At 44.1% G+C, this 22003-nt stretch overlaps 2 protein-coding genes and 2 non-coding genes across 6 annotated transcripts in view; all 4 read left to right on the top strand.

Moving 5' to 3' along the window:
• Window positions 1-13576, top strand: part of CLMP (CXADR like membrane protein) — a 126279-nt gene extending 112703 nt beyond the window's left edge. For all 3 annotated transcript variants that reach the window (XM_060304209.2, XM_030839753.3, XM_060304208.2), the window contains exons 4-8: window positions 5394-5595; window positions 6295-6462; window positions 6935-7057; window positions 7623-7764; window positions 8358-13576. In XM_060304209.2, coding sequence (XP_060160192.1) covers window positions 5394-5595; window positions 6295-6462; window positions 6935-7057; window positions 7623-7764; window positions 8358-8658 — 936 coding nt within the window. In that variant the 3' untranslated portion in view covers window positions 8659-13576. The remainder of the gene's footprint in view (window positions 1-5393; window positions 5596-6294; window positions 6463-6934; window positions 7058-7622; window positions 7765-8357) is intronic.
• Window positions 13577-14556: 980 nt separating this feature from the next.
• On the top strand, window positions 14557-19270 carry HSPA8 (heat shock protein family A (Hsp70) member 8). The gene is made up of 9 exons (XM_030839740.2): window positions 14557-14689; window positions 15405-15614; window positions 15886-16091; window positions 16284-16436; window positions 16524-17079; window positions 17290-17492; window positions 17753-17951; window positions 18300-18532; window positions 18838-19270. Exons 2-9 carry the CDS (start codon window positions 15410-15412, stop codon window positions 19033-19035), a joined length of 1953 nt encoding a protein of 650 aa, XP_030695600.1. The 5' UTR covers window positions 14557-14689; window positions 15405-15409; the 3' UTR covers window positions 19036-19270.
• On the top strand, window positions 17551-17636 carry LOC115844890 (small nucleolar RNA SNORD14). Its single transcript, XR_004036247.1, has one exon. It is a non-coding gene; the product is annotated as a small nucleolar RNA SNORD14 (small nucleolar RNA).
• On the top strand, window positions 18634-18720 carry LOC115844966 (small nucleolar RNA SNORD14). The gene has a single exon (XR_004036279.1). It is a non-coding gene; the product is annotated as a small nucleolar RNA SNORD14 (small nucleolar RNA).
• Window positions 19271-22003: the final 2733 nt, after the last annotated feature.

Genomic DNA, 22003 nt, shown 5'->3' with positions numbered 1-22003 from the left:
GCCCCGAGATAACTCCAAGGCTAAGTCTGTGTCTCCTTCAACTGTGTGCTCTAATTTCACCTTCCAGTGAGGTCTACCTTGATGACCTTATTTAAATTGCAGTCTGTCTTCCTGGCCCACAACTCCCCTCCCCCGCTCTGTATTTTCATAGTATTTCACGCTGTCGGGTCTCCCATGTAATGTTCTTCTATGTCTGTTTTCCATCACTAGAATATATGCTTCTCAAGGGCTGGATTTTTACATGTTGAGTTCCCTGATATTTCCCCAGTGCCTAAAAAGGTGCTGGCACAGTGGAGGCTCAAAATGTGTTGAATGAATGACTGTCATCTTGGATCTCTTCAGCTTAAGATTCAAGTCCAGCCTTTGGTCACATGTCCAGCCTTACCTATGGATGACTCTCCCTCCTACCCTCTCTTCGCTCTCCTAAATATTCTCTAACTGGCCATGCTTGCCAATTTGTTTTATTTTTTTGGCCGTGCCACGTGGCACGTGGGATCTTAGTTCCCTGTCCAGGGATCAAACCCGTGCCCCCTGCAGTGAAGCACAGAGTCCTAACCACTGGACCACGTGGTTAGGGGACTCCCCCAATTTGCTTTAAGATGTCTTTGAAGAGTTCAACTTAGTCTTAGGGAGCAGCCTGATGGTGCTGTCCTAGCGAAGCTGCCCCAATTCCCCCTCCACCCTCATCCCAGTAAGAAGGAGACACCCCCATAGTGCTGTTCCCAGTAACCTTTCAGGTTCTCTAATGTAAAGACTCAGCGAGTTGAACCTGGAGACCACACCCTAAGGGAGGCAGCTGTAGGGGAGCGGGAACGCAGGGGAAACAGCCTTCAAGGGATCTAATTCCCCTCATTGTCATACCAAAGTGGCTTTCTCCATACCCGAGCCTGAAGACTTGGCCCTTCCCTGCAATACACCATAGGGAGGTGCCGCCTGAACATCAGCTTTATGCTTAGAGTCCAAGTTTTCTGGAGATGAATTAGGGTCTAATTTTCCTCACGTATTAACTTCTGCAGAAATGGAAGTTAACTTGGGGAATGCTGATGGTGATGCCAAGCTTCCTATCCATAGGATGGAAATGGTTCCTGTTCATAGAGATGCAAATGAATTTTTGTCCAAAGGAGAATGAATATAAACTCTTTAGTCCAATTCTCCTGTGAACCTGTTGTAACAGCTTTCTGGTTCCATCATTAATTAACGAGTTAAGTAAAATCTTTGATACGTGTTTATTTTCTACGTATATGAGAGTCGCGATTTCACCTTTTTTTTAAAAAAAGTTGTTCTTTAAAACTGTAAGGGAGGAAAAAAATATATTTTTTTCCTCTACCCTCCTAGGTGTTCAGGCTGGGGCACTGTCAGTTAGATTGACAAAAGACAGGTTAATAAGAAAAAAAGCAAACATTTTATTAACCCATGCATTGTGTAAGTAACACCTGGGAGTACCCAGCAATGAGTAACTCAAAGAGGTGGTTAGAGTATACCTAATTTAGTGTGGGAAGGGAGGGGTGGAAAGGGCACCTATGGTAAAGCAAATGACCTTTTGGAAAGATAAATGGGCCCTTAGAAGGATAGATGGGAGATGTGGTAGTTTGTGACAATGTCTGGGTGTGATGCCCACCTCTGATCTCCCAGAAGGGAAGGTTAGAGTTGCCCTGGGAAAGGGGATTTATGGACACAAATTCTTTGGGGAGGCTCTGCTTTTGGGCAGAGAAGGGATTTCAGGAGCTCAAGGGACTTCCGCTGAAATTTATCCTTATGCATATGCAAAGTGGCATGTTTGGGGGTGGCATGTCCTGGTCCCTGACAACACTTATAAAATTCATTTCCCTGTATTGTTATCATCTCTAGAACAGTGCCAAGTGTAGAGTATGTTTTCAATTAGTGTTTATTAAATAAACGATTGCCGGGTTGCAAAATTGCCTAGCCAAAGACAGTCGAGGGCAACAGACATACATAAAATCACAGTGGCCTGAAGGATCTCCCAGACAATGCCCAGAATTATAGAAAGAGGATCCAGCAACCTGTTTGCCCAATGTCTTGTCTTTCACACTTTCTCCTCACATAAAAATGCTGCCAAGGGGGCTTCCCTGGTGGCGCAGTGGTTGAGAGTCCGCCTGCCGATGCAGGGGACGCGGGTTCGTGCCCCGGTCCGGGAGGATCCCACATGCCGCGGAGCGGCTGGGCCCGTGAGCCATGGCCGCTGGGCCTGCGCATCCGGAGCCTGTGCTCCGCAACGGGAGAGGCCACAACAGTGAGAGGTCCGCATACCGCAAAAAAAAAAAAAATGGTGCCAAGACATGCTATGGATGACAGCATTCTTAGTCTGAGTGTCCTATCAGGGAAGGTTTCATAAGGAATTAACATTGATTTGGGGTTTAAAAGAATGAATAGGGATTCTTTATGTGGAGAGATGGAGAAAGGGGAGTTTCTAAGTGGAAAAATGCAGTGGGCAAAGGCATGTGAGCATAAAGAAAGCGCACCTCACATGAAAGCAAGGGAAATGTACCGTGACTACACTCAAGAATGTGAGGGGGACTAAATAGGAAACGAGGTTGGGAAGGTAATGCAGAGATCATTTTGATGGCCCTGGTCTGAATCTGGTCATCATTCAGAGGTGGCGCGGAGCCATGAAAGGCTTTTGATCTGGGAAAGAGCTAGCATGAGTTTTACATTCATATTAACTTGGCATTAACTTACATTATTATGTAAGGTAGACTGGAGAAGACAGACATCTGTAGGGGCCAGGTAGCTGGAAATATAAAACTGGAGCTCAAAAATATGTTGGCGATAGTGACAAAGATGTCAGAATTATCACAACTGTGGTGTTGGTTGAAGTGAGGGGACAAAATTGCATACTGAAAACGTTTTAAGTGTATTATCGATTACAGTGTTTACCTTAATTTTCTTACTTGCTGCTCCCCCATTTTTTTCCCCCACAAAACTGTGAGGCCCCAGGGTAGGAACTGTGTCTTATTCCTGCTTGTTTTCCAGTGCCCAGCAAAGCACCTGGCAGATGCGTTCAATAAACATTTGCTGAAGAAAAAGAACATGCAGAAAAAGGAGAAAGCACTTTTTTTCAGAGAGGTGTAAGGGCAAAATGGATGATACTGAAAAGTTTTGATACAATGGTGAGAGCATTTATGGCCATTTTATTGGATGGCTTCGTATCTTTTCAGGAAAGCATTTCCTGTGCTGCACAGCATCACGGGATTGACAGTAGGGTTAAGGGCTTAAAGTAGAGTGAAACAATTTGGAACAGCTGCAGCCAGAAATGTGCTTGGGGGATTCCCATATGCTTGCGGCCTTTTTTTAGTGCTGTTCTGTGTATCTGGCATGCCCCCTCCAGCAGGCTTCTCCCTGCCTCTCTAATCTCTTATTTAGTCTACTCATCTTTCAAAGCCTAACTCAAATGCCACCAACTCTTCTGGGACATTGTCTCTTGATACTCTTTCAAGTTAGTCATTCCTTTTTCTATGTTTACATTTCTCTCCTTGTTAATCCTGCTAGATTATAAATTACTTGATGATAAGAAAGGGGTTTTACTTCATCTGTATAGCCTCCTCCTGACCTGATGGGGAGCAGTCATTCCATAAATGTTTGCTGATGTTTAAATCAAGTAATTTTAGGAATATGATTGCTAAGTGGCGGGGAGGACAGAACTGAAGTTATATGGCTTGAGGTCTTGGTAGACAAGGTCAGCATGGTTTTCGTGATTACCAGGAGGTGATGGACTAAGAGAACCAGGAAAAGGTTCAAGAACTAGAGGTGGTGTTGCAGGCAGATGAAAATCCAGTAAACATCATGATTGTTTTTTCCTGTTGGGGAAATCTGAAGTTTGGTCTCCCTACCAGGGAAAACAAAGACATGAAGCTCACGTGTATTTTATGGAAGGAAAGGACACAATGTTTTCCCACCTAACTTACTACTTCACAGCGAAGCCAGACAAAGAAGGAAAGCCAACGATGAATCCCTCAGTATCAAACCTAGATTTTAACCATAAACTTCTACTCCTTAACTTCAGCTGGGCTCGAAACTTTTGTAAAAACAAAACACATTTTTTCATTTCACATTTTCTCCTTCATTTCCAAACTTTCTGGAACAGCAGTTTCTGAGCAGCGAAATGAGTGCAGGTGGGACAAGGAGAGGTAACTGTGGTAAGCAAAACAATGAACTGGATGGCTTTAGACTGCCGTGTTCAAATCCTGGTTCTGCTATGTGCCTGTGAAATGGGGATAGATAACGCCTACTTGGAAAAACTGTGAGAAATAAACTAGATGTAAAAGCACTTAACACAAGGAGTGTATGTCCTCTGACCAGATCATGTGCAAGTGGTAGGAAATGCAAAAGTGAGGAAGGTATGCAGGGGAAAGGTAAGTCTTCTCCCCTCCTTAGCCTCCATTCTCTCAATTCCCCTCAGAGTCAACTCTGGGGACCGTTCTGTGCATTTACTTCTTTCCTGGACTCAGCTGTGAGAACTTGAGTCTGTAACTCAAATTTAAAATTCCTTATAACACAGGGAACTATACTCTATTTTGTAATAACCTATAAGGCAAGAGAATCTGAAAAAGATTTTATATATATATGTATATATATATGGATGTATATGTGTGTATATATGTGTATGTATGTATATGTGTGTATGTGTATATATGTGTGTGTATGTGTGTATATGTGTATGTATATATGTATTATGTATATATCTATATGTGTATATATGCGTATATGTATATATGCATGTGTGTATGTATTATGTATGTGTGTATATATATGCATATGTGTATATATGTATATGTGTATGTACACACACATATATGTATATATGTGTATATATATGTGTATACACACACACACACACACACATATATATATATATCACTGAATTGCTGTGCTGTGCACCTGAAACTAACATGATATTCTAAATCAACTATACTTCAATAAAAAAATACACATATAAAAAATTTTTAAATAAAAATAAAATTCCTTACCTGTAAAATAGAAAAGTTCTGAGCATTTAATGCAACAATTACTACTTTATGGTTAAAATGCTACACAAATATGAGGTGTTCGTATTCTTAGAAAAAGGAAGGCCTAGACAAACATAGTGTATTTAGGTTTGTTTAGAACAGAGATCTCTTGGACTCTTAGAATCACCCCCAGGCTTGACTGCTTTGTTCCATTTCCTTTCCTTTCCTCGTCTTTTTTTTTTTTTTGGCCGCACCGCGTGCCTGCATGCAGGATCTTAGTTCCCCAATGAACCCGGGCCCCCTGCAGTGGAAGCACAGAGCCCCAACCACTGGACCACCAGGAATTCCCATCCTTTCTTCACCTTGACCTCAGCTAGAGGGCAAGGCTGAGAGCCACACAACTTGAGTCTGCCTCCGTCTGTCCCACAGGTGATCACTTACTCCAGTCGTCATGTTTACAATAACTTGACTGAGGAGCAGAAGGGCCGAGTGGCCTTTGCTTCCAATTTCCTGGCAGGAGATGCTTCCCTGCAGATTGAGCCTCTGAAGCCCAGCGATGAGGGCCGGTACACCTGCAAGGTGAAGAATTCAGGGCGCTATGTGTGGAGCCACGTCATCTTAAAAGTCTTAGGTAAGACAGAGTGCCCTCGTAAATGCCTACATCTTATTAATAAGGTCTTGGTGACGGATAGGCAAATGTGTCACACTGGTACAAAACTTCTTGTTCAATCCTTCGTATTATACAGACGTCACCTAGTCCAGTTCCCTGGGAAGAAGTGTATATGTTTTGTATTTTAGTCGTAATGAAAGAAGAAAAAATAATCACAGTTTTCCACGGTAGCCCATTACAAAATTTAAATATCCTCTAATGTTTAAGTAGTATCCTCATACTTAACAAATCTCTTAGATCTGCTTCAAGTCCATTTCTCTGTTTTGTGATAGCAAGAACTACTAAGTTCTTAATTGCTTACAAGTTAATGAACTTCTGTCCCTGTTTCAGTATTAGTAAAATCACACTCAACTTTCCTAAAATTTCCAATTATAAAAGTTTCTCTTCTTTGAGAAGTGATGAGAGAGTTTCTGAGGCAGCCTCTAAAAGTTACAACAGCACCACTGGAAACAGCTGGAGTTGGGTGTATATGTGTGCAGGGGATGGAAGTGGGTGTATTTTGGAGAGTGGTGTAAAGCATGGCGAGGTAACAAAGTACTATTGAATCCACACTCAAAAGTTGACCATGTGGGTGGAAAAACAAGTCAACAGGATGTAGTTCTTCCACTGAATCGGGTGTTTGGGGATCTTTTTTTTTTTTTTTTTTTTTTTTTTTGCCAGTGAGACCATCAAAACCCAAGTGTGAATTGGAAGGAGAGCTGACAGAAGGAAGTGACCTGACTTTACAGTGTGAGTCATCCTCTGGCACAAAGCCCATTGTGTATTACTGGCAGCGAATCCGGGAGAAGGAGGGAGAGGATGAACGTTTGCCTCCCAAATCTAGGATTGGTAAGTCATCTTTCTACCGGTCTATTGAGATAGCAGCACAGTACTCTCTCCATGAATTCTAGATCTGGTTTTGTCAGCAACTCACAAGGTGACTTTGAACACACTGCTGGACCTCTTTGAACTTCCATTTTTCATCCCTAAACGGGGACAGAAAAATCTGTCTTTTCTTTCCTCAAATGGCAAAAATAAAAGTGGGAAGGAGATTAGGAATAAATGTACTCTATAAATTCATTATATCTAATTATTGTGTTTAGTATCCCTTAAATGTTCAGAATTTTTTGTAACTTTTGAGGATGCACTGCAGTTTAAAGGAATGTTCACCTTTCTTCCCACATTCCAAAAAGGGATCGATTCTCTCACCTCATCCTTACCAAACCGTATTATATTGATAGAATCTTAGGTCAGTGACACAATAAACGATAAATATAGACCTTGTCACTAGGGGATTACAGTCACCTTTCTGCTTGTGTAGACTACAACCACCCTGGACGCGTCCTGCTGCAGAATCTCACCATGTCCTCCTCTGGGCTCTACCAGTGCACGGCGGGCAATGAGGCCGGGAAGGAGAGCTGTGTGGTGCGAGTGACTGTTCAGTGTAAGTACGCAAAGGGTTGGTTTGGTTTTGTCTCTGCAGTGGTTCAGCGTAAAATGTTTTTAATCACAAGTAAGAGTAAGGTCAACATCTTTATCTGCAGAAGAACATGGCTATCACTGAAATAAATTCAGTAGTTACCAAGGACTGTTCAACAGTTGTAGCTAACTCTGTATTTACAGTATGTGTGAATTTTCCAGCCCCCTAAAGAAATTTATTATATCCAGGAGGGGACCAAAACCAAATGGAGGTTTCCTTTATAGATATACCCTTACAAAGGGTAACTTCTACTCTGTTTTCAGAGCTTCTCTTGTGTCTGCTGTTTCTCAAAAATAATCAGCTAAAAATAATCCTAATGTCAACGAGGCATATTTTGGGGTGTCGTATTCTGCTCCCCTTCAATATCAAGAGGGACAGTCATACACCAAGAAAGGGTATATGGGGAACTCAGGAAGATAAATACAAAGATCTGGAAATACTCATCTTGTCCAGAGCTTATGTTTTTTAAGTCTATGTGTTGCTTAGCTTATGTTTGGTTTTACTTTTGCTTTTGTTTCTGAGAAAACAGATGTACAAAGCATCGGCATGATTGCAGGAGCGGTGACAGGTATGGTGGCTGGAGCCCTGCTGATTTTCCTCCTGGTGTGGCTGCTAATCCGACGGAAAGACAAAGAGAGATACGAGGAGGAAGAGAGACCGAATGAAATCCGGTAAACCTCCCGCAAAATCCCCTTCCTCACCTAGGCTGCCTTTCTACCGCCAGCTCCCCAGCTCCCTAGTGACAACAAAAATGTCCCATTTCCTCTTAACCTTAAATCTGTTAAAAGGATTATTCTGGTGGGTAAGGAGCTCCAGCCTACGGGCAGGAGGACTGGTTTACCTTGGCTTTCTTGTGAAACTATCCGCAACAGGGATGCAACAGGGACGTAAGAGCTACACTCTGCGTTCCTTCTCATTGCCTTCCACTTGTAAAGGCCATGCAATAGAGAATGGGCCTAGCCTACGGGCCATGAAAGGGCTTCTGCATACAAACTCCCAGTCAAGGGGACTGCTGTCTAGACATCCAGTAGGGAGTGCCCATTCCCCCAGAGTAACAGGGTGGACCTCCCGGCCAAGGGGCCGCACACCCGCCCAAGCCCGCCGGAAGGGCGCAGGACGCAGGGGGAGTCCCTGTTTCCCTACGTGGTAGCTCGAGGTTTCCGCCTTGAGGAGCTGATCGGGCAACCTCAGAAAGCAGCAGCGCAGCGGAAGCTTTCGCAGTCCTGTGGCCCTAAAATCTATCTTTGCTCTTTTTCCTCTTCAGAGAAGATGCCGAAGCCCCGAAAGCCCGCCTTGTGAAACCCAGCTCCTCCTCCTCGGGCTCTCGGAGCTCACGCTCGGGCTCCTCCTCCACGCGCTCCACGGCTAACAGCGGCTCCCGCAGCCAGCGGACACCGTCCTCGGAAGCGGCGCCCCGGCCAGGGCTGGCTACCCACACCTACGGTCCCGTGGGGCCGGAGGCAAGAGGGTCTGAACCAAAGAAAGTCCACCACGCTACCCTGACCAAAGCAGAGAGCACTCCTGGCACGATCCCCAGCCAGAGCAGAGCCTTCCAAACTGTCTGAGTTCGAGCGGACTTGACTCCCATCCTTTCGCAGGAGTCAGGACTCTTCTCGTCATTGACGCCCAGTCACCAGCCACACAACCGCCTCGGACCAAACGAGAGGTCATTTAAGTAGCAGTGACCATTGCATGGGAGAGATTCAAATGAACACTTTCCTCATATGACAGCAAACAAGGAAAAGGATGTAAGCTGATGGTCTCCAAAAAGGCATCTCACTGTGCCTTTAGACCAGAGCGGGGGCCAAACCTGTGCATTTGGGGACCAGGACCTGTGGTGAGAAAGGCTGGGGAGAGGGGAAGTGAACACACTTAGAATTCCTCACTTGGGCTGTTTTGTGTCAACACTTTGACTCACCACTGTTAAGAAATGAGGTGTTGTTCATAAATTTTCTATGCATTTCTGCAAACCTACTGGATTGCTATGGTTATTCAGAGTCAAGCAGAACCCACAGCCTTATATCACACCTATCTGCACCATGAAAAACTCCAAAAAAGGAAACAAGTCTCTTCCATCCTGACCTGACTTTATTTACCAGAAAGTTTGGATATTAATTTCAAGAGGAGTTGAGAAATAGTGGGAGATGGAGAATGACTGAGATTTTCCCACTCTGTTCACTACTAATCTTCCTACTTATATTGAACTAAAAAAAAAGGGAGTCCAAAATGTGTAACAAGGGACTGTGAAAAGCTTTCCATCTTGATGTTAAGGGCCACTGACAAATATCAGAAATATAATGCTGGAATAATTGTGGATTTTCCCTCAAATTGGATGTCTCTAAGGACTTCCCTGCTGGATATCTCTGGAGCAAGAAAACAATCATTAGGTGTCGTTTAACAATCTCCTTAGAAAGAAGTCTTCTAGAGAAAGAGATCTTTTCAGAATGCTGGAATATCATCCAACCACAGTCTCTTCTTTCAGTGAACATATGAAATCAGGATTTCACGACTGACTAGACTAAAAAGGGAGATTAGGTCAGCTTTCTCTTAATATGTCAAGGAGTGTCATCAGAAGTTCAGCATTGCACCAAACTTGGAGCTTCCTCCATTGCTTTCATTTTCGGAGAAAGATGTGAACCTGGGACTTTTGTTGATTCTAGGCCTTAAATTATCAAAAAGTTCAGGGACTGACCGCCTTTCCTGATGGCACTGCATGGACATCATACCATTCCCTCCTGAGAGGTGGAGACAGAGAGAAATTCAGTATTTTCCCAGTTTAGCCTCTCAGGAAGCCTAGCTCTGGGCTGGAAGGATAGGATATTAACATTTAGGGAAGAGATGGTGAGGATAACTAGTGGGTGGCAGGAGGGATATAGGTTAGTGCCTGTTAAATACTGTTGGCATCTTGGAAAGAATTAGCAGAAATGATTTACCAGGATAGCTCTCAGAAGAGCTGACACATGGGAGAAGACAGGTGTCTGAGAAATTAAAAGAAAGCAGCCTCCAATACAACTTGCCTTTTTAATAGTTTTCATGACTCTACTAGTCAAATTCATCCTATGGCAAGAATGCTAAACCTGAAATAGCCCTTCAAAGACTCTGAAGCAAGTGTCAACAGATCACCAGTGGTAGAGCAAAATATTTTTTATTATTAAAAGGACATGGAATTCCCTGGCAGGCCAGTGGTTAGGACTCTGCGCTTTCACTGCCGAGGGTGAGGGTTCAAGCCCTGGTCAGGGAACTAAGGCCCTGCAAAAGTAAAAATAAACAAATAAATAGACAAATAAAAATAAAATAAAGTCTTTAAAAAAAAAGGCAGCAGGCTATAGGAAAGAAAAAGTAGTGCTGAATGTGGTGATAAAAGCCCTGTTCCTAAAATGGGAATCAGGCGCTTAAAGGGAAAAAGTTGATCTGGGATTTTGTCCTATTTCTGATTTTCATTTTTACATCTAATTCTCACATAGTACAAATGCATTTCCTTCCAAAATCCTTTAAGAAATAGGGTTTTATCCTTGAGTGAAAGTTTCATCTTGAGTTTTGTCTTCCTCTAAAAAAAATTGGGGGTAATTCCCTGTTAGTCCAGTGGTTAGGACATCATGCTTTCCCTGCTGAGGGCATGGGTTCAATCTCTGGTCATGAAACTAAGATCCCGCAAGCCACGCGGCATGGCCCCCGGCCCCCCACCCCCCCCCAAAAAAAGTTGGGACATAAGAGACATTGAGGAAGTAATGTAAAAAATGCCTGCCATTAGTTTAAGAGGGCTAGCACATTTGGAATGCTTCTTATACTAACACTGCCTCATTGTAAGACATAAACTCCTTACTCCACTTCCTTATTCTTCTGGTAGTGTGGTGTCCAGGCAACATAACACATCTGCTCTGTAATTCTGAGAATTCTCATTCCTAGAGTACTTTAGCCAAATGAGTATGCTGTGGCAGCTGCAGCTCTACCATCACTAGGAATTTGCTCTTATCATTATTTATTACCTTTGAACCTAAGGTTTCCTGTCTATGCCTCTGCAAGCAGGAATCAGTCCCCTTTGCGTGAAAAGGTTTTGATTATTTAAACAGGTTAGTTATTAGAAGACTAAAATACCAGTTGAATATCCATATTATTTTGGAAGTCCATTCATACTGGATATCTACAAAAAATGTCACAAAACAAATTATTACCTGAAATCTGAGAAAGTCCAAGAATTGAAGATTCTGAGAGATAAGGTGCTGAAGTCTTAGTGATAGTGTGCTTCTCTTTCAGTCAGGCTTTTGGGTTCAGATATGACAGGCTCTGGGTTTAAGATAAAGTTTGAGCCACTACTGGTTTCAAACCATATTCCATTAACCTTGCAAGTCAAACAAATTTGATTCTTTAATATGAAACAAAAAAGGATAAAATAGATGGTGGAAGAAAAAGTGTAGGAAGAAGATACAGATGGAATGATGCGGATGTTTAGAAAATAACCATTTCAATAAAATGCACACACTAAACTTAGAACTGTAAAAGAATGAAGTGATGCCTTTGTTGTTACCCTGTATAAGAACAATTTCAAAACTGCCGTTGCGAAAAAGACATATATAATTCTGCTTCATTTCTCGTGTTAAGCTGTTTATATTTCAATTTTAACTTCTAAGTTGCCTTGTAAATGGGACTGTGTTTGATCACAAAAAACAAGTATTTATCACAGGTGCATCTGTGTCGGCAATTTAAAAATAAATAAGTAAAGGTGATACTGTAGGAGAGGCTGAAGCTCATATAACCTGCATTGGAAATTTATTTATTAGCTTGCAGCCAACTGAAGAACAGAAGAACTCAGACTGAATATGATCTATTATTTATTGATTCCAGTCACAAATATACCAAGCACTTTTTTCTCACAAGGCGAGATACTAAGTAGTCCTGGACAAACCAAGTGACGACAAAGTTCATGACCGTTTCCGACCTTAAGGACTTTATCAAAATAACAAATATTTACTAAGCCAGTATTTTATATCAAGGTGAAGTGCCAGTAAAAAAGTACACACTAAGGGGTTCAAAGAAATCTGAAAAGTAAACACTATGAGATTTAAATAAATCTGAAAAAAATTTCACAGAATTAAATGAGGTAATAATATGCAAAGCACTTAGAACAGTGCTTGGCCTGTGACAAGCACTCAAAAAATGTTAATCATGACCCTCTTCCCTAGTCAGAAACTCTAGGCCTCAGACTGGAGCCCCAGGCACCCAAACTTTAACTTTAGATCCTGAGTGGGTTTGAAACCCTGTGCATTTAAAGAGGTGGAGACAGGACATTTATCATTATCTGAACTTTATACATAACACATAAACTCTCATTCTAGTCGATAAGAAGATAGTTCAAATCCTAGAACACGTTTTGAAAATGACCAGAAGGGAAGGTTATCTGTTCAGCTTTCTGTAATCACTGCTACTAGGTGGGATACCCCAAACCCGTGGATTTAGGCACCCGTTCTATTTTCCACCGGTTCAAATCTTGTAGGTAGTTCAGAGGTTAGTTTAAAAAGCTGGAAAATGTAGGGTGTGGTTCAGAGATTGTACTCGATAAATTGGGTGGGGAGAGAAGTCTGCAGATGCTAAAGAAAACTGCAAGAAGTATACATCTTTCTTGGCAGTTTGAGTTACACGTGTTTTCAGGAAGGAAATTACTAATAAAAAAAGACCAAAGATTCTGGAATCAAGAGCTAGGTTCTACTGTAGCTCAGCCAGATGTTTAACTTCCCACAAATAACATCTCTGAACCTCATTTCTCTCCTAACACAGGAATGAATGATCTCTCTCTCAGAGAATCGTTTTGATGATTAAATGAAATAACAAATGAAAGCACTTTGTACCCTGTGAAAGCATCATATAAAACGAACTCCTTGGGAAGTGGGGAGAAGTTAGGTACATACCTCCAAGGACTCAAGCTCACATTTTCCCCCAGAAGGCAAATACAGAAAGGACATCCTTTGATCCAATATTCGAATTTGTCTCTAGGCTTTACTGGCTTGGTCTGGAGACCTTTCTAATTCCAGCCACGCCACTAAAAGTTCTGCTAGGTGGTCTTAAAAAAAATCTTTTCACCTATTTGTGCCCACTCATCTACTCAATAGGAATACTACCTGCCCAGCCTGTTTGAAAGCGCTCACTAGAAAGCATTCAACGTGCTGAGAAAGGCTTAGAATGACAAGGCCCCAAACACCGCATCATGCGCCGCAATTTGAAAGTCTAGGTACTGTTTCGTGCACTCCACTCGTTCAGTAATATTCTCAAGGCGCTTCTGCCTGGTTTCTCGCTTAGTTTTTGCCGAAAGTCAAGGCAGTAAAGATATTACCTCAAATTACTGAAAGTAAGAGGTTCAGGAAGTCTCAATCAAGGACACAGGGCTACCGGAACCCAGGTTCCTTACGCCTGGTTCACTTAGAAGGAAAGAGCTCCCTAGCTTTTCTTTTTTTTTAAACAAATAACTGAGAAGTGAGGGGGCCCGGGCGGGTGGAGAAGGGGCCGAGCCAAGAAGCCGAGTCTGTTCTCGGTGGGCGCTGGGGGGGGGGTGACGGAGGCATCCGGGCTCCAAGAAGCGAGTTTAGCCATCTATTTCGCTAAGGATACAGACACAGCATCGGGACCCTGGAGGTTGAGAAGTTGGGCCTCTCCGCACTCTGCGTCGGGGTCAGCCGGCCTCCAGCTACCACAATGAACGGAGGGTCCCGGGGGCCTGCCCGGCTAACCTGTCGTATCCCGCGCAGAGGCGAGACGCCGCGGCGGCCGGCCGGCTCCTTCCATTCCCAGATCTGGGTGCCACTGGGCAAGTTACCCTCGCAGCGCCCTGGGGTCGGAAACTTCGGCCCCGTCGCTCGGGGTCAGTCCTAGGACAGAGCCACGCTGGCTATGTGGGTGTGTGGAATCCCGGAGGGCCTAGAAGACCATCTACAAGGCCGGGGTGGGAGTAGGGGAAAGAGGATGGTGGGGGAGGGGCGCAACCACCTTCGCGGCCATCTTGTCCTCGCTCCACTTCCGCCTTCTCTCCAGGGCTGCAGGCGCCGGACCCCTCCCTGCAGGCCCTGCGCTCTCGCTCCGGGGGTTCCGCAGGAGCCAGATCGCCGATCGCGCTGCTGTCATTGGTTGGTTCCAAGTTGGCCCGCCCCTCTTCCTCCCCCTCCTTCGTCCCTCCCGCCTGCGATTTCTGGGGCGCATGCGCAGAGGCAGACGAGCCCTTCCCCCGCGCCCGGGGTGGCTGAGGACTCCCGCGCGCGGGCTCCGTCGGCCCCACCCTCCCTTTCCCCTGGGCCTTTCGGACAGCGGGGGCGAGAATGAAAGTTCCAGAACGCTGCGGTGAGTGCGTCATCGCTAGGCGGGGCGGGCTGGGGCGGGAGAGGGGAGGCCCGAAAGGTAGAGCCGGGTTCGTCATTGGGGCTTGCGGAGGTGGCCGCGCGCCCATTGGCCGAGAGAGCCGTGATGGGCTCTGACAGGGGCGGGCCCCTTCTGGAAGGTTCTGAGGCAGGGTATAAGAGACGGGGCGGAGGACGGAAACCGGTCTCGTTGAACGCGGCGGCAGCTCTGTAGGTTGCTGTATACTCCTCCAGTGGACCCGGGCCTGCGCTCCAGGTAAGTTAAGATTTCTGTTTTCCAAGGCTTTTGGCGGCCCTTCGGGAGCCTACCGCCCTCCTCAGACTGCATGGGTTTGCAGCGGCCGGGGGCCTTCTGAGTGTGTCAGGCAGGGTGCGTGCGGCGATTCCTTTGCCCGGCTGGGGACCTTTGTTTCCGAGGGGAGGCAGCCTCCTTGGGGGTGCAGTCGGGACGGAGGAGTGGGCTGCGGAGGTCGGGCCGCCCGGAGGGAGAAGAGGCCGCGCCAGTTTGCGGGGCGTGGAACCGGCGCCTTAGAGCTTGTCGTGCCCTATTTCCTTGTTTCAGGACCCATTCTTCTTAAAGGAGGAAGTCATAATTGGCACGCGCCCAAAGTGGGGGAGGGGGCTTCGGACCCTTGCAGGCCTTGCTGTGTTGAGCACGGCGCGGGGGGGGAGGGGAGGGCTATGGTTCAGCCCGGGGCATGGGACCATGTGCTCAGGTGTGGCGCAGACCCTCTTGGTAGGTGCGTGCTTCCGTCTGCGGCGGGCTCTGCGGTTCGGACGGCAATCTTACTGCAGCACGCCATGCCTGCTCTGACCTTCCCGCGTGGTTATTTCCGACGAGAGCAGTTTCTGGGGCGAGGTTCTAAGCATAATTTGCGGAGTGGTCGTATCTGGTAGCGTTGACTTGGTAAACGTTTTGTAAGTTCTTGAGCCGCCTTTCAAACCATGGACTTTTTTTTTTCTCTTCCCAGCAACCATGTCTAAGGGACCTGCAGTTGGCATTGATCTTGGCACCACCTATTCTTGTGTGGGTGTCTTCCAGCACGGAAAGGTGGAAATAATTGCCAATGATCAGGGGAACCGAACTACCCCAAGCTATGTTGCCTTTACTGATACCGAACGATTGATCGGTGATGCTGCAAAGAACCAAGTTGCGATGAATCCCACCAACACGGTTTTTGGTAAGCCAGCAAATCTTCATGGTATGAATTTAAGTGATTTCGGCAGTGTGTAATCTGAGAAGTTGTCTCAGAAGGTTGTTAAATGTGAGGCGGCCAGGAAAGCCCTAAGGATAGGAAAAGTTTTCTGTAGGGAACTTCAGTGATTATCCTTTTAAGGCTTAAGGTTTGCGGTATCTTGGTCATTCAGAATTTGAATCCATAGGCATCTGGTCTTGGAACAGGTGTAGTGTAATGAAATTCAAGGTAACGTTTGTATTGATACTTTTTGCAGATGCCAAACGCCTCATTGGACGAAGATTTGATGATGCTGTTGTCCAGTCTGATATGAAGCATTGGCCTTTCATGGTGGTGAATGATGCAGGCAGGCCTAAGGTTCAAGTAGAATACAAGGGAGAGACAAAAAGTTTTTATCCAGAGGAGGTGTCATCCATGGTTTTGACAAAGATGAAGGAAATAGCAGAAGCCTATCTTGGGAAGGTGAGTAGTGCACAGTACTGCAGGGGAGGATATAGATGGGGATTACCAGGTGTCCTGATAATGGCGGTGTAAGAGTGAGTAGTAGATAAATCTATCAAAATGGGTGGTAAAACCAGAACGTTGTTTGAGGATGTATCTTTGTGTGTCCAAGTAGATGATGTAGTGGTTAAGTTTTATATTTTTTTTTCCTAGACTGTTACCAATGCTGTTGTCACAGTACCCGCTTACTTTAATGATTCTCAGCGTCAGGCTACCAAAGATGCTGGAACTATTGCTGGGCTCAATGTACTTAGAATTATCAATGAGCCAACTGCTGCTGCTATTGCCTATGGCTTAGACAAAAAGGTAAGTACCATGTTTTATGTATGCGTCACTCGAGATTAGTTTGAGTCACCACAATAGATATGAGAATAATTTGTGTTGTAATTGCAGGTTGGAGCAGAAAGAAATGTGCTGATCTTTGATTTAGGTGGTGGCACTTTTGATGTGTCAATCCTCACTATTGAGGATGGAATCTTTGAGGTCAAATCTACAGCTGGAGATACCCACTTAGGTGGAGAAGACTTTGACAACCGGATGGTCAACCATTTTATTGCAGAATTCAAGCGCAAGCACAAGAAGGACATCAGTGAGAACAAGAGGGCTGTCCGTCGCCTTCGTACTGCTTGTGAGCGTGCTAAGCGCACTCTCTCTTCCAGCACCCAGGCCAGTATTGAGATTGATTCCCTCTATGAAGGAATCGACTTCTATACCTCAATTACCCGTGCCCGATTTGAAGAACTGAATGCTGACCTGTTCCGTGGCACACTAGACCCTGTGGAGAAAGCCCTTCGGGATGCCAAGCTAGACAAGTCTCAGATCCATGATATTGTCCTGGTGGGTGGTTCAACCCGCATCCCCAAAATTCAGAAACTTCTACAAGACTTTTTCAACGGGAAAGAACTGAATAAGAGCATCAACCCTGATGAGGCTGTTGCTTATGGTGCAGGTAATCTTTCAATTCTAGTTAAACAGTTTAACAGGCGGCCTGTTAGGCCTTAGCTAACTGATGAATGATTTTTAAACATTTGTGGTTTCCACCAAAAGCTGTAGCTAATGATGGCAAAACTGTTGGATGTCTGAGTGATTGAGAATGGTTAGTTACATAATGAGTTATTGTAGTACTGTGCTTTATTTAAATTTTTTTTTAATCATATAGCTGTCCAGGCAGCCATTTTATCTGGAGACAAATCTGAAAATGTTCAAGACTTGCTGCTGTTGGATGTCACTCCTCTTTCCCTTGGAATTGAAACTGCTGGTGGAGTCATGACTGTCCTCATCAAGCGCAACACCACCATTCCCACCAAGCAGACGCAGACCTTCACAACCTACTCGGACAACCAGCCTGGTGTACTCATTCAGGTATGTTTCTCTGTGGCCTAGATTACTTGAGGTCCTGTAAAACTGGGGAAGACTTGTTCCGCTGTGATGATGGATTCCAAAACCATTCGTAGTTTCCACCAGAAATCCTGTGTTGGCCAATTCCTTCCTTGGATGTCTGAGCGATCAGTCTTTCCTAATCAAGCTAATACAAATCTGAAGTAGCACAGATATTTGTGATTTTTCTTTCTTGTCTTTGTGTTTTTATTGTAATTTTGAATTTATTGTTGTTTCATAACAAGGTTTATGAAGGTGAGCGTGCCATGACCAAGGATAACAACCTGCTTGGCAAGTTTGAACTCACAGGCATACCTCCTGCTCCCCGTGGTGTTCCTCAGATTGAAGTCACTTTTGATATTGATGCCAATGGTATCCTCAATGTCTCTGCTGTGGATAAGAGCACAGGAAAAGAGAACAAGATTACCATCACTAATGACAAGGGTAAGTTTGGGCAGTATTTTGTGAGTGTGCTAAGTGCGCACTCTTGAGCACCCAGGCCAGTATTGAGATTGACTCCTTCGTAGAGGGAATCAATTTCTGTATCTGTCATCCATACCTGATTTGAAGAATCAAATGCTGACTTGTTCTGTGGCACCCTGTACCCTGTGGCACTCTTACCTGCTTTTTAGAGGCAGAATTTGGTTTATAATGGTTTTATTTTCCAAGTGTTTCTACTCCTACTCCAAGGGCATTTAGCGGAGATCATACTTAGCTGCTAAATGGAGTTGCAGGATGATGGTGCAGAACTGCAGGTGATTGTCTTGCCTAAAAGGTTGGTTAATTTTACAGGCCGTTTGAGCAAGGAAGACATTGAGCGCATGGTTCAGGAAGCAGAGAAGTATAAAGCTGAAGATGAGAAGCAGCGGGATAAGGTGTCTTCGAAGAATTCTCTTGAATCCTATGCTTTCAACATGAAAGCTACTGTTGAGGATGAGAAACTTCAAGGCAAGATTAATGATGAGGACAAACAGAAGATTCTTGATAAGTGTAATGAAATAATCAACTGGCTTGATAAGAACCAGGTTTGTAATTTCTGTTGCCAAAGATTTAAGGGTGCAGGGTTGGGTGTAAAGGGCTTTAGCAAAAGCTTAGGTGGGTGGGTGGGTTTTACAAATTTGTAGGGTCACGATGATGAGAATGGTTCAAAACATTCGCGGTTTCCACCAGAACTACAGATGTTGGCAACTTCCTTCCTTGGATGTCTGAGTGACCCAAGATCTTAAACGTAACTTCATGTGCTGTTGTGTGTCTAGTGTGTCAGATTGATTACATCAGGCTTAGTCTTCTACTTGAAGAACTTGTAATAAAATATTTTTATTTTCCTCAGACTGCAGAGAAGGAAGAATTTGAACATCAGCAGAAGGAGCTGGAAAAAGTCTGCAATCCCATCATTACCAAGCTGTACCAGAGCGCAGGAGGCATGCCAGGAGGAATGCCAGGAGGAATGCCCGGGGGCTTCCCTGGTGGTGGAGCTCCTCCGTCTGGTGGTGCCTCCTCTGGGCCCACCATTGAAGAGGTTGATTAAGCCAGCTTAGCATAGGTTTAGCATTGTTCCACACAACATTGAAGGACCTAAATTTGTAGCAAATTCCATGGCAGTTTTAAAGTTGAGCTGCTGTAGTAAACTGGGCATTCTTGATACTTGAACATGGAACGTGTGCACAGGGAAAGCAAATAACATTGCACTTTACAAGCACTGTATTGTAAGTGGAAAATGCAATGTCTTAAATAAAACTGTATTTAAAATTGGCACCATAAAATTGTTTTGATTCTGTTTACAAGGGCAGTAAGGTAGTGTTCGGGTTTGGGGGTTGAACAACTTTCTGGCCTAATAAGTATTACAACAGCATCTGGGTTGTCAATGACAAATTGTTACGTCTAGGCAACTGCCTGAACCTTTTAAATTAAGGTATAAAAAATGGGAAAATGTGTAGACTTTTTGCTAGCTAGGCTCATTTAGTACTAAGTCTACATAAGTGTTAGTGTAGTTTGAACTGCAGGTCATCGTGCTTTCCAGTGTTTGTTAGACTGGAAAGGGGCATCCCAGATATTTTTTGAGTATTCCATGTGGTATACCTGAAACCATCTGAGGGTTCAAAAGAGGATAAATTTGAGGCCAAAATTAGGACAAGGAAATATCCTGTCAGAAGTAACAACATGTGGTATACACAGGTGACTTCAGGTAGTGTCCATTTGAAATCCTTTAATCCGTGGGCAGAGGCTTTTCTGTTTTCTCACCTGAGTATTAAGGGCTGGGAATTAATGGAGCTAGCTGTAAGGTTGGCATAGTTATGTCCCTTGACCCCTTTGAAACAGACTTTAAGGAAATTGTCTAATTCTGATCTCATCTTAAATCATAGCCAACCGTAACTCAGCAACTTCAGGCAGAACAATTGTGTTTACCAAGCCTAATTACGCTGGACTGTCTTTAGGTAAGCTTGCTTAGGAGCAAAGGCCTTCTCATTGGTTCTTTGTTCATTGGGCCATTGGTATGTTAGCTTGAGTTGACAGGCCAGAAGGTATTGCACCTGAGTGAATCCTGTAAAGTCATGTTTGTGTGAGATGGGCCTGCTTAGTGCCAACCAGCCACCTAGTGGTCACTTGGGAAGATTCTCAGTTTTGGTATGGTGGGATGTCTTGGGTCACAGTTCATTCTCAGCAGAATGACCCAATCTTAGTTTCTGCTTTAGCTTTCCTTCACCTTTCTGTAGCAGTTCTTGGATGACCCAACTAGCATAATGCAGATGACAGTTGAGCTTCATAAGAGTTTCCCCAATAACTACCTAGCGTTGACCCTCCCTTGTTCAGGTTAGTGGGTATAGCTAAAGGCTATAATTCGTAAAACAGCTGATGTTTCTACTAAAAATACATCAAATTGACTAAGTTTAGTGCCTTAGGTGTGTGTTAATGTTTGGCAGCTCTCCAGGAGTTTATAGCACTGCACCCAATTTGTTTTCTCCAAGGGTTACAAATGAAAGCATAGTTGATATACCTTTTTTTTGCACCTGTTTTCAAGTGAGTGGGAATCTGACCTGTGTTTTAGTATTTACTGCATTGTTTGTGAACCTGGAGCAAACCATGTGTGGTGGTTTTTTGAGACCACTCAAGGAAGTAGCATGTCTCGTGCATGAACCATGGGATCTTGGTAAGAAAATTGAAGATCAAGTGTGATAGTGAAAATTAGCACAAGGCCTAGTGGAAGGTTATCAGTAGTAGCCATTACTGGAAGTTGTTGAATTTCAACAGTTACATAAGTTGTAAGTTTCATCAGTGAAATAAAACTATTTCCTTTACACAGGTGGGAGAAACAATGCATTGCTGGGCCTGTGTAGTAGAAAATAAGTGGGGTCAGGGAGGAGCTACGGATTAGGTTAACAATTTGCTAGGTTTAATTATACAGTGGAGGGGGGGAGCCAGCCAGGCATTCGAATTTGGGGTAGACTTATTCCAAAACCTGTATGTTCCCTCCTGCATCCCAATGTAGTGAATTATGAAGTACTGGTTCATCTCAATGTAGAGCCTGGGGTTCATGTGTACTGGAAGGGATTTCTTTAAACCAAGGGAATTTGTAATCTTGCTCCTGAAAACACTTGCAATTACGTGCTTAAGAACTTGGTTCCAGTGTCCTTCAGATAATTCCGTTTGTCTTTCTTTCCCCCCATCAGTCCTTTGGGTGTTCAAACTTGGAGACTTACCTTTTGCGAGAAGTCTAAGCAGTCTGGGGATTTGAACCCAATGACTCAAGTCAATTTTTGTCTTTCACTTTGCCTTATTTTTTAGTTTCCTGCTGTGGGCTAAGCCCTGACTGCAGGAGTAGATACAGAAGCTGGGGAAGATGTGTTCCAGCCTTATAGGAGAGACTGACATTCACAAGATGAAGACAGTTACAAAATGGCACGCTTTTTGCGGGGAAACAATGGCAGTAAGTGTAAGTTAGATTGTTTATTACAGCCTAGAAGATGATGTGGAGAAGGTGGCCATAAGAACAGCATTTACAGTTCTCCATTCAGTCTAGATAGTTTAATGGTTTTGGCTTGTCTTAACTCTATTTGATTATCCTAACAACCTTAAGAGTGATGGTTGGATCGTCTGGCTGTGCATGCGTAAGTCTGTATAGGATGATGACAAAAGCAATTTCACTTTTGTGTGGATTATTATAATGAATTGTTATAAATCTAAGGTCATGGCCCTGGGATGCCTGGCATTTAAATTTTGCACAGGGCACCATTGGATCAGAAAGTGAGAGCAAAAAAGTTCAGTGGCCCTCAATCTCCATGTCCAATTTTAAGAGTTACGTGCTGGCTTCAGCTGGACTTAGCAATAACATGGTTATGTTTAAAAATGTATTTTTATGGAGTAACAGTAATTGTAATTTTTAAACTACTAAGGGAATAATTTTCGTCTTAGAAGCCACAGCAGTACATTTACTCCCAGTAACATTACTGCAGTTATTTATGTACTTAAAATGTACTGTAAAGAAAACGATGCCTGCA

This window comes from Globicephala melas, chromosome 8 (genome assembly GCF_963455315.2).
Source record: "Globicephala melas chromosome 8, mGloMel1.2, whole genome shotgun sequence".
Taxonomy (NCBI): domain Eukaryota; kingdom Metazoa; phylum Chordata; class Mammalia; order Artiodactyla; family Delphinidae; genus Globicephala; species Globicephala melas.
This window is presented reverse-complemented; position numbering and strand designations above follow the sequence as displayed.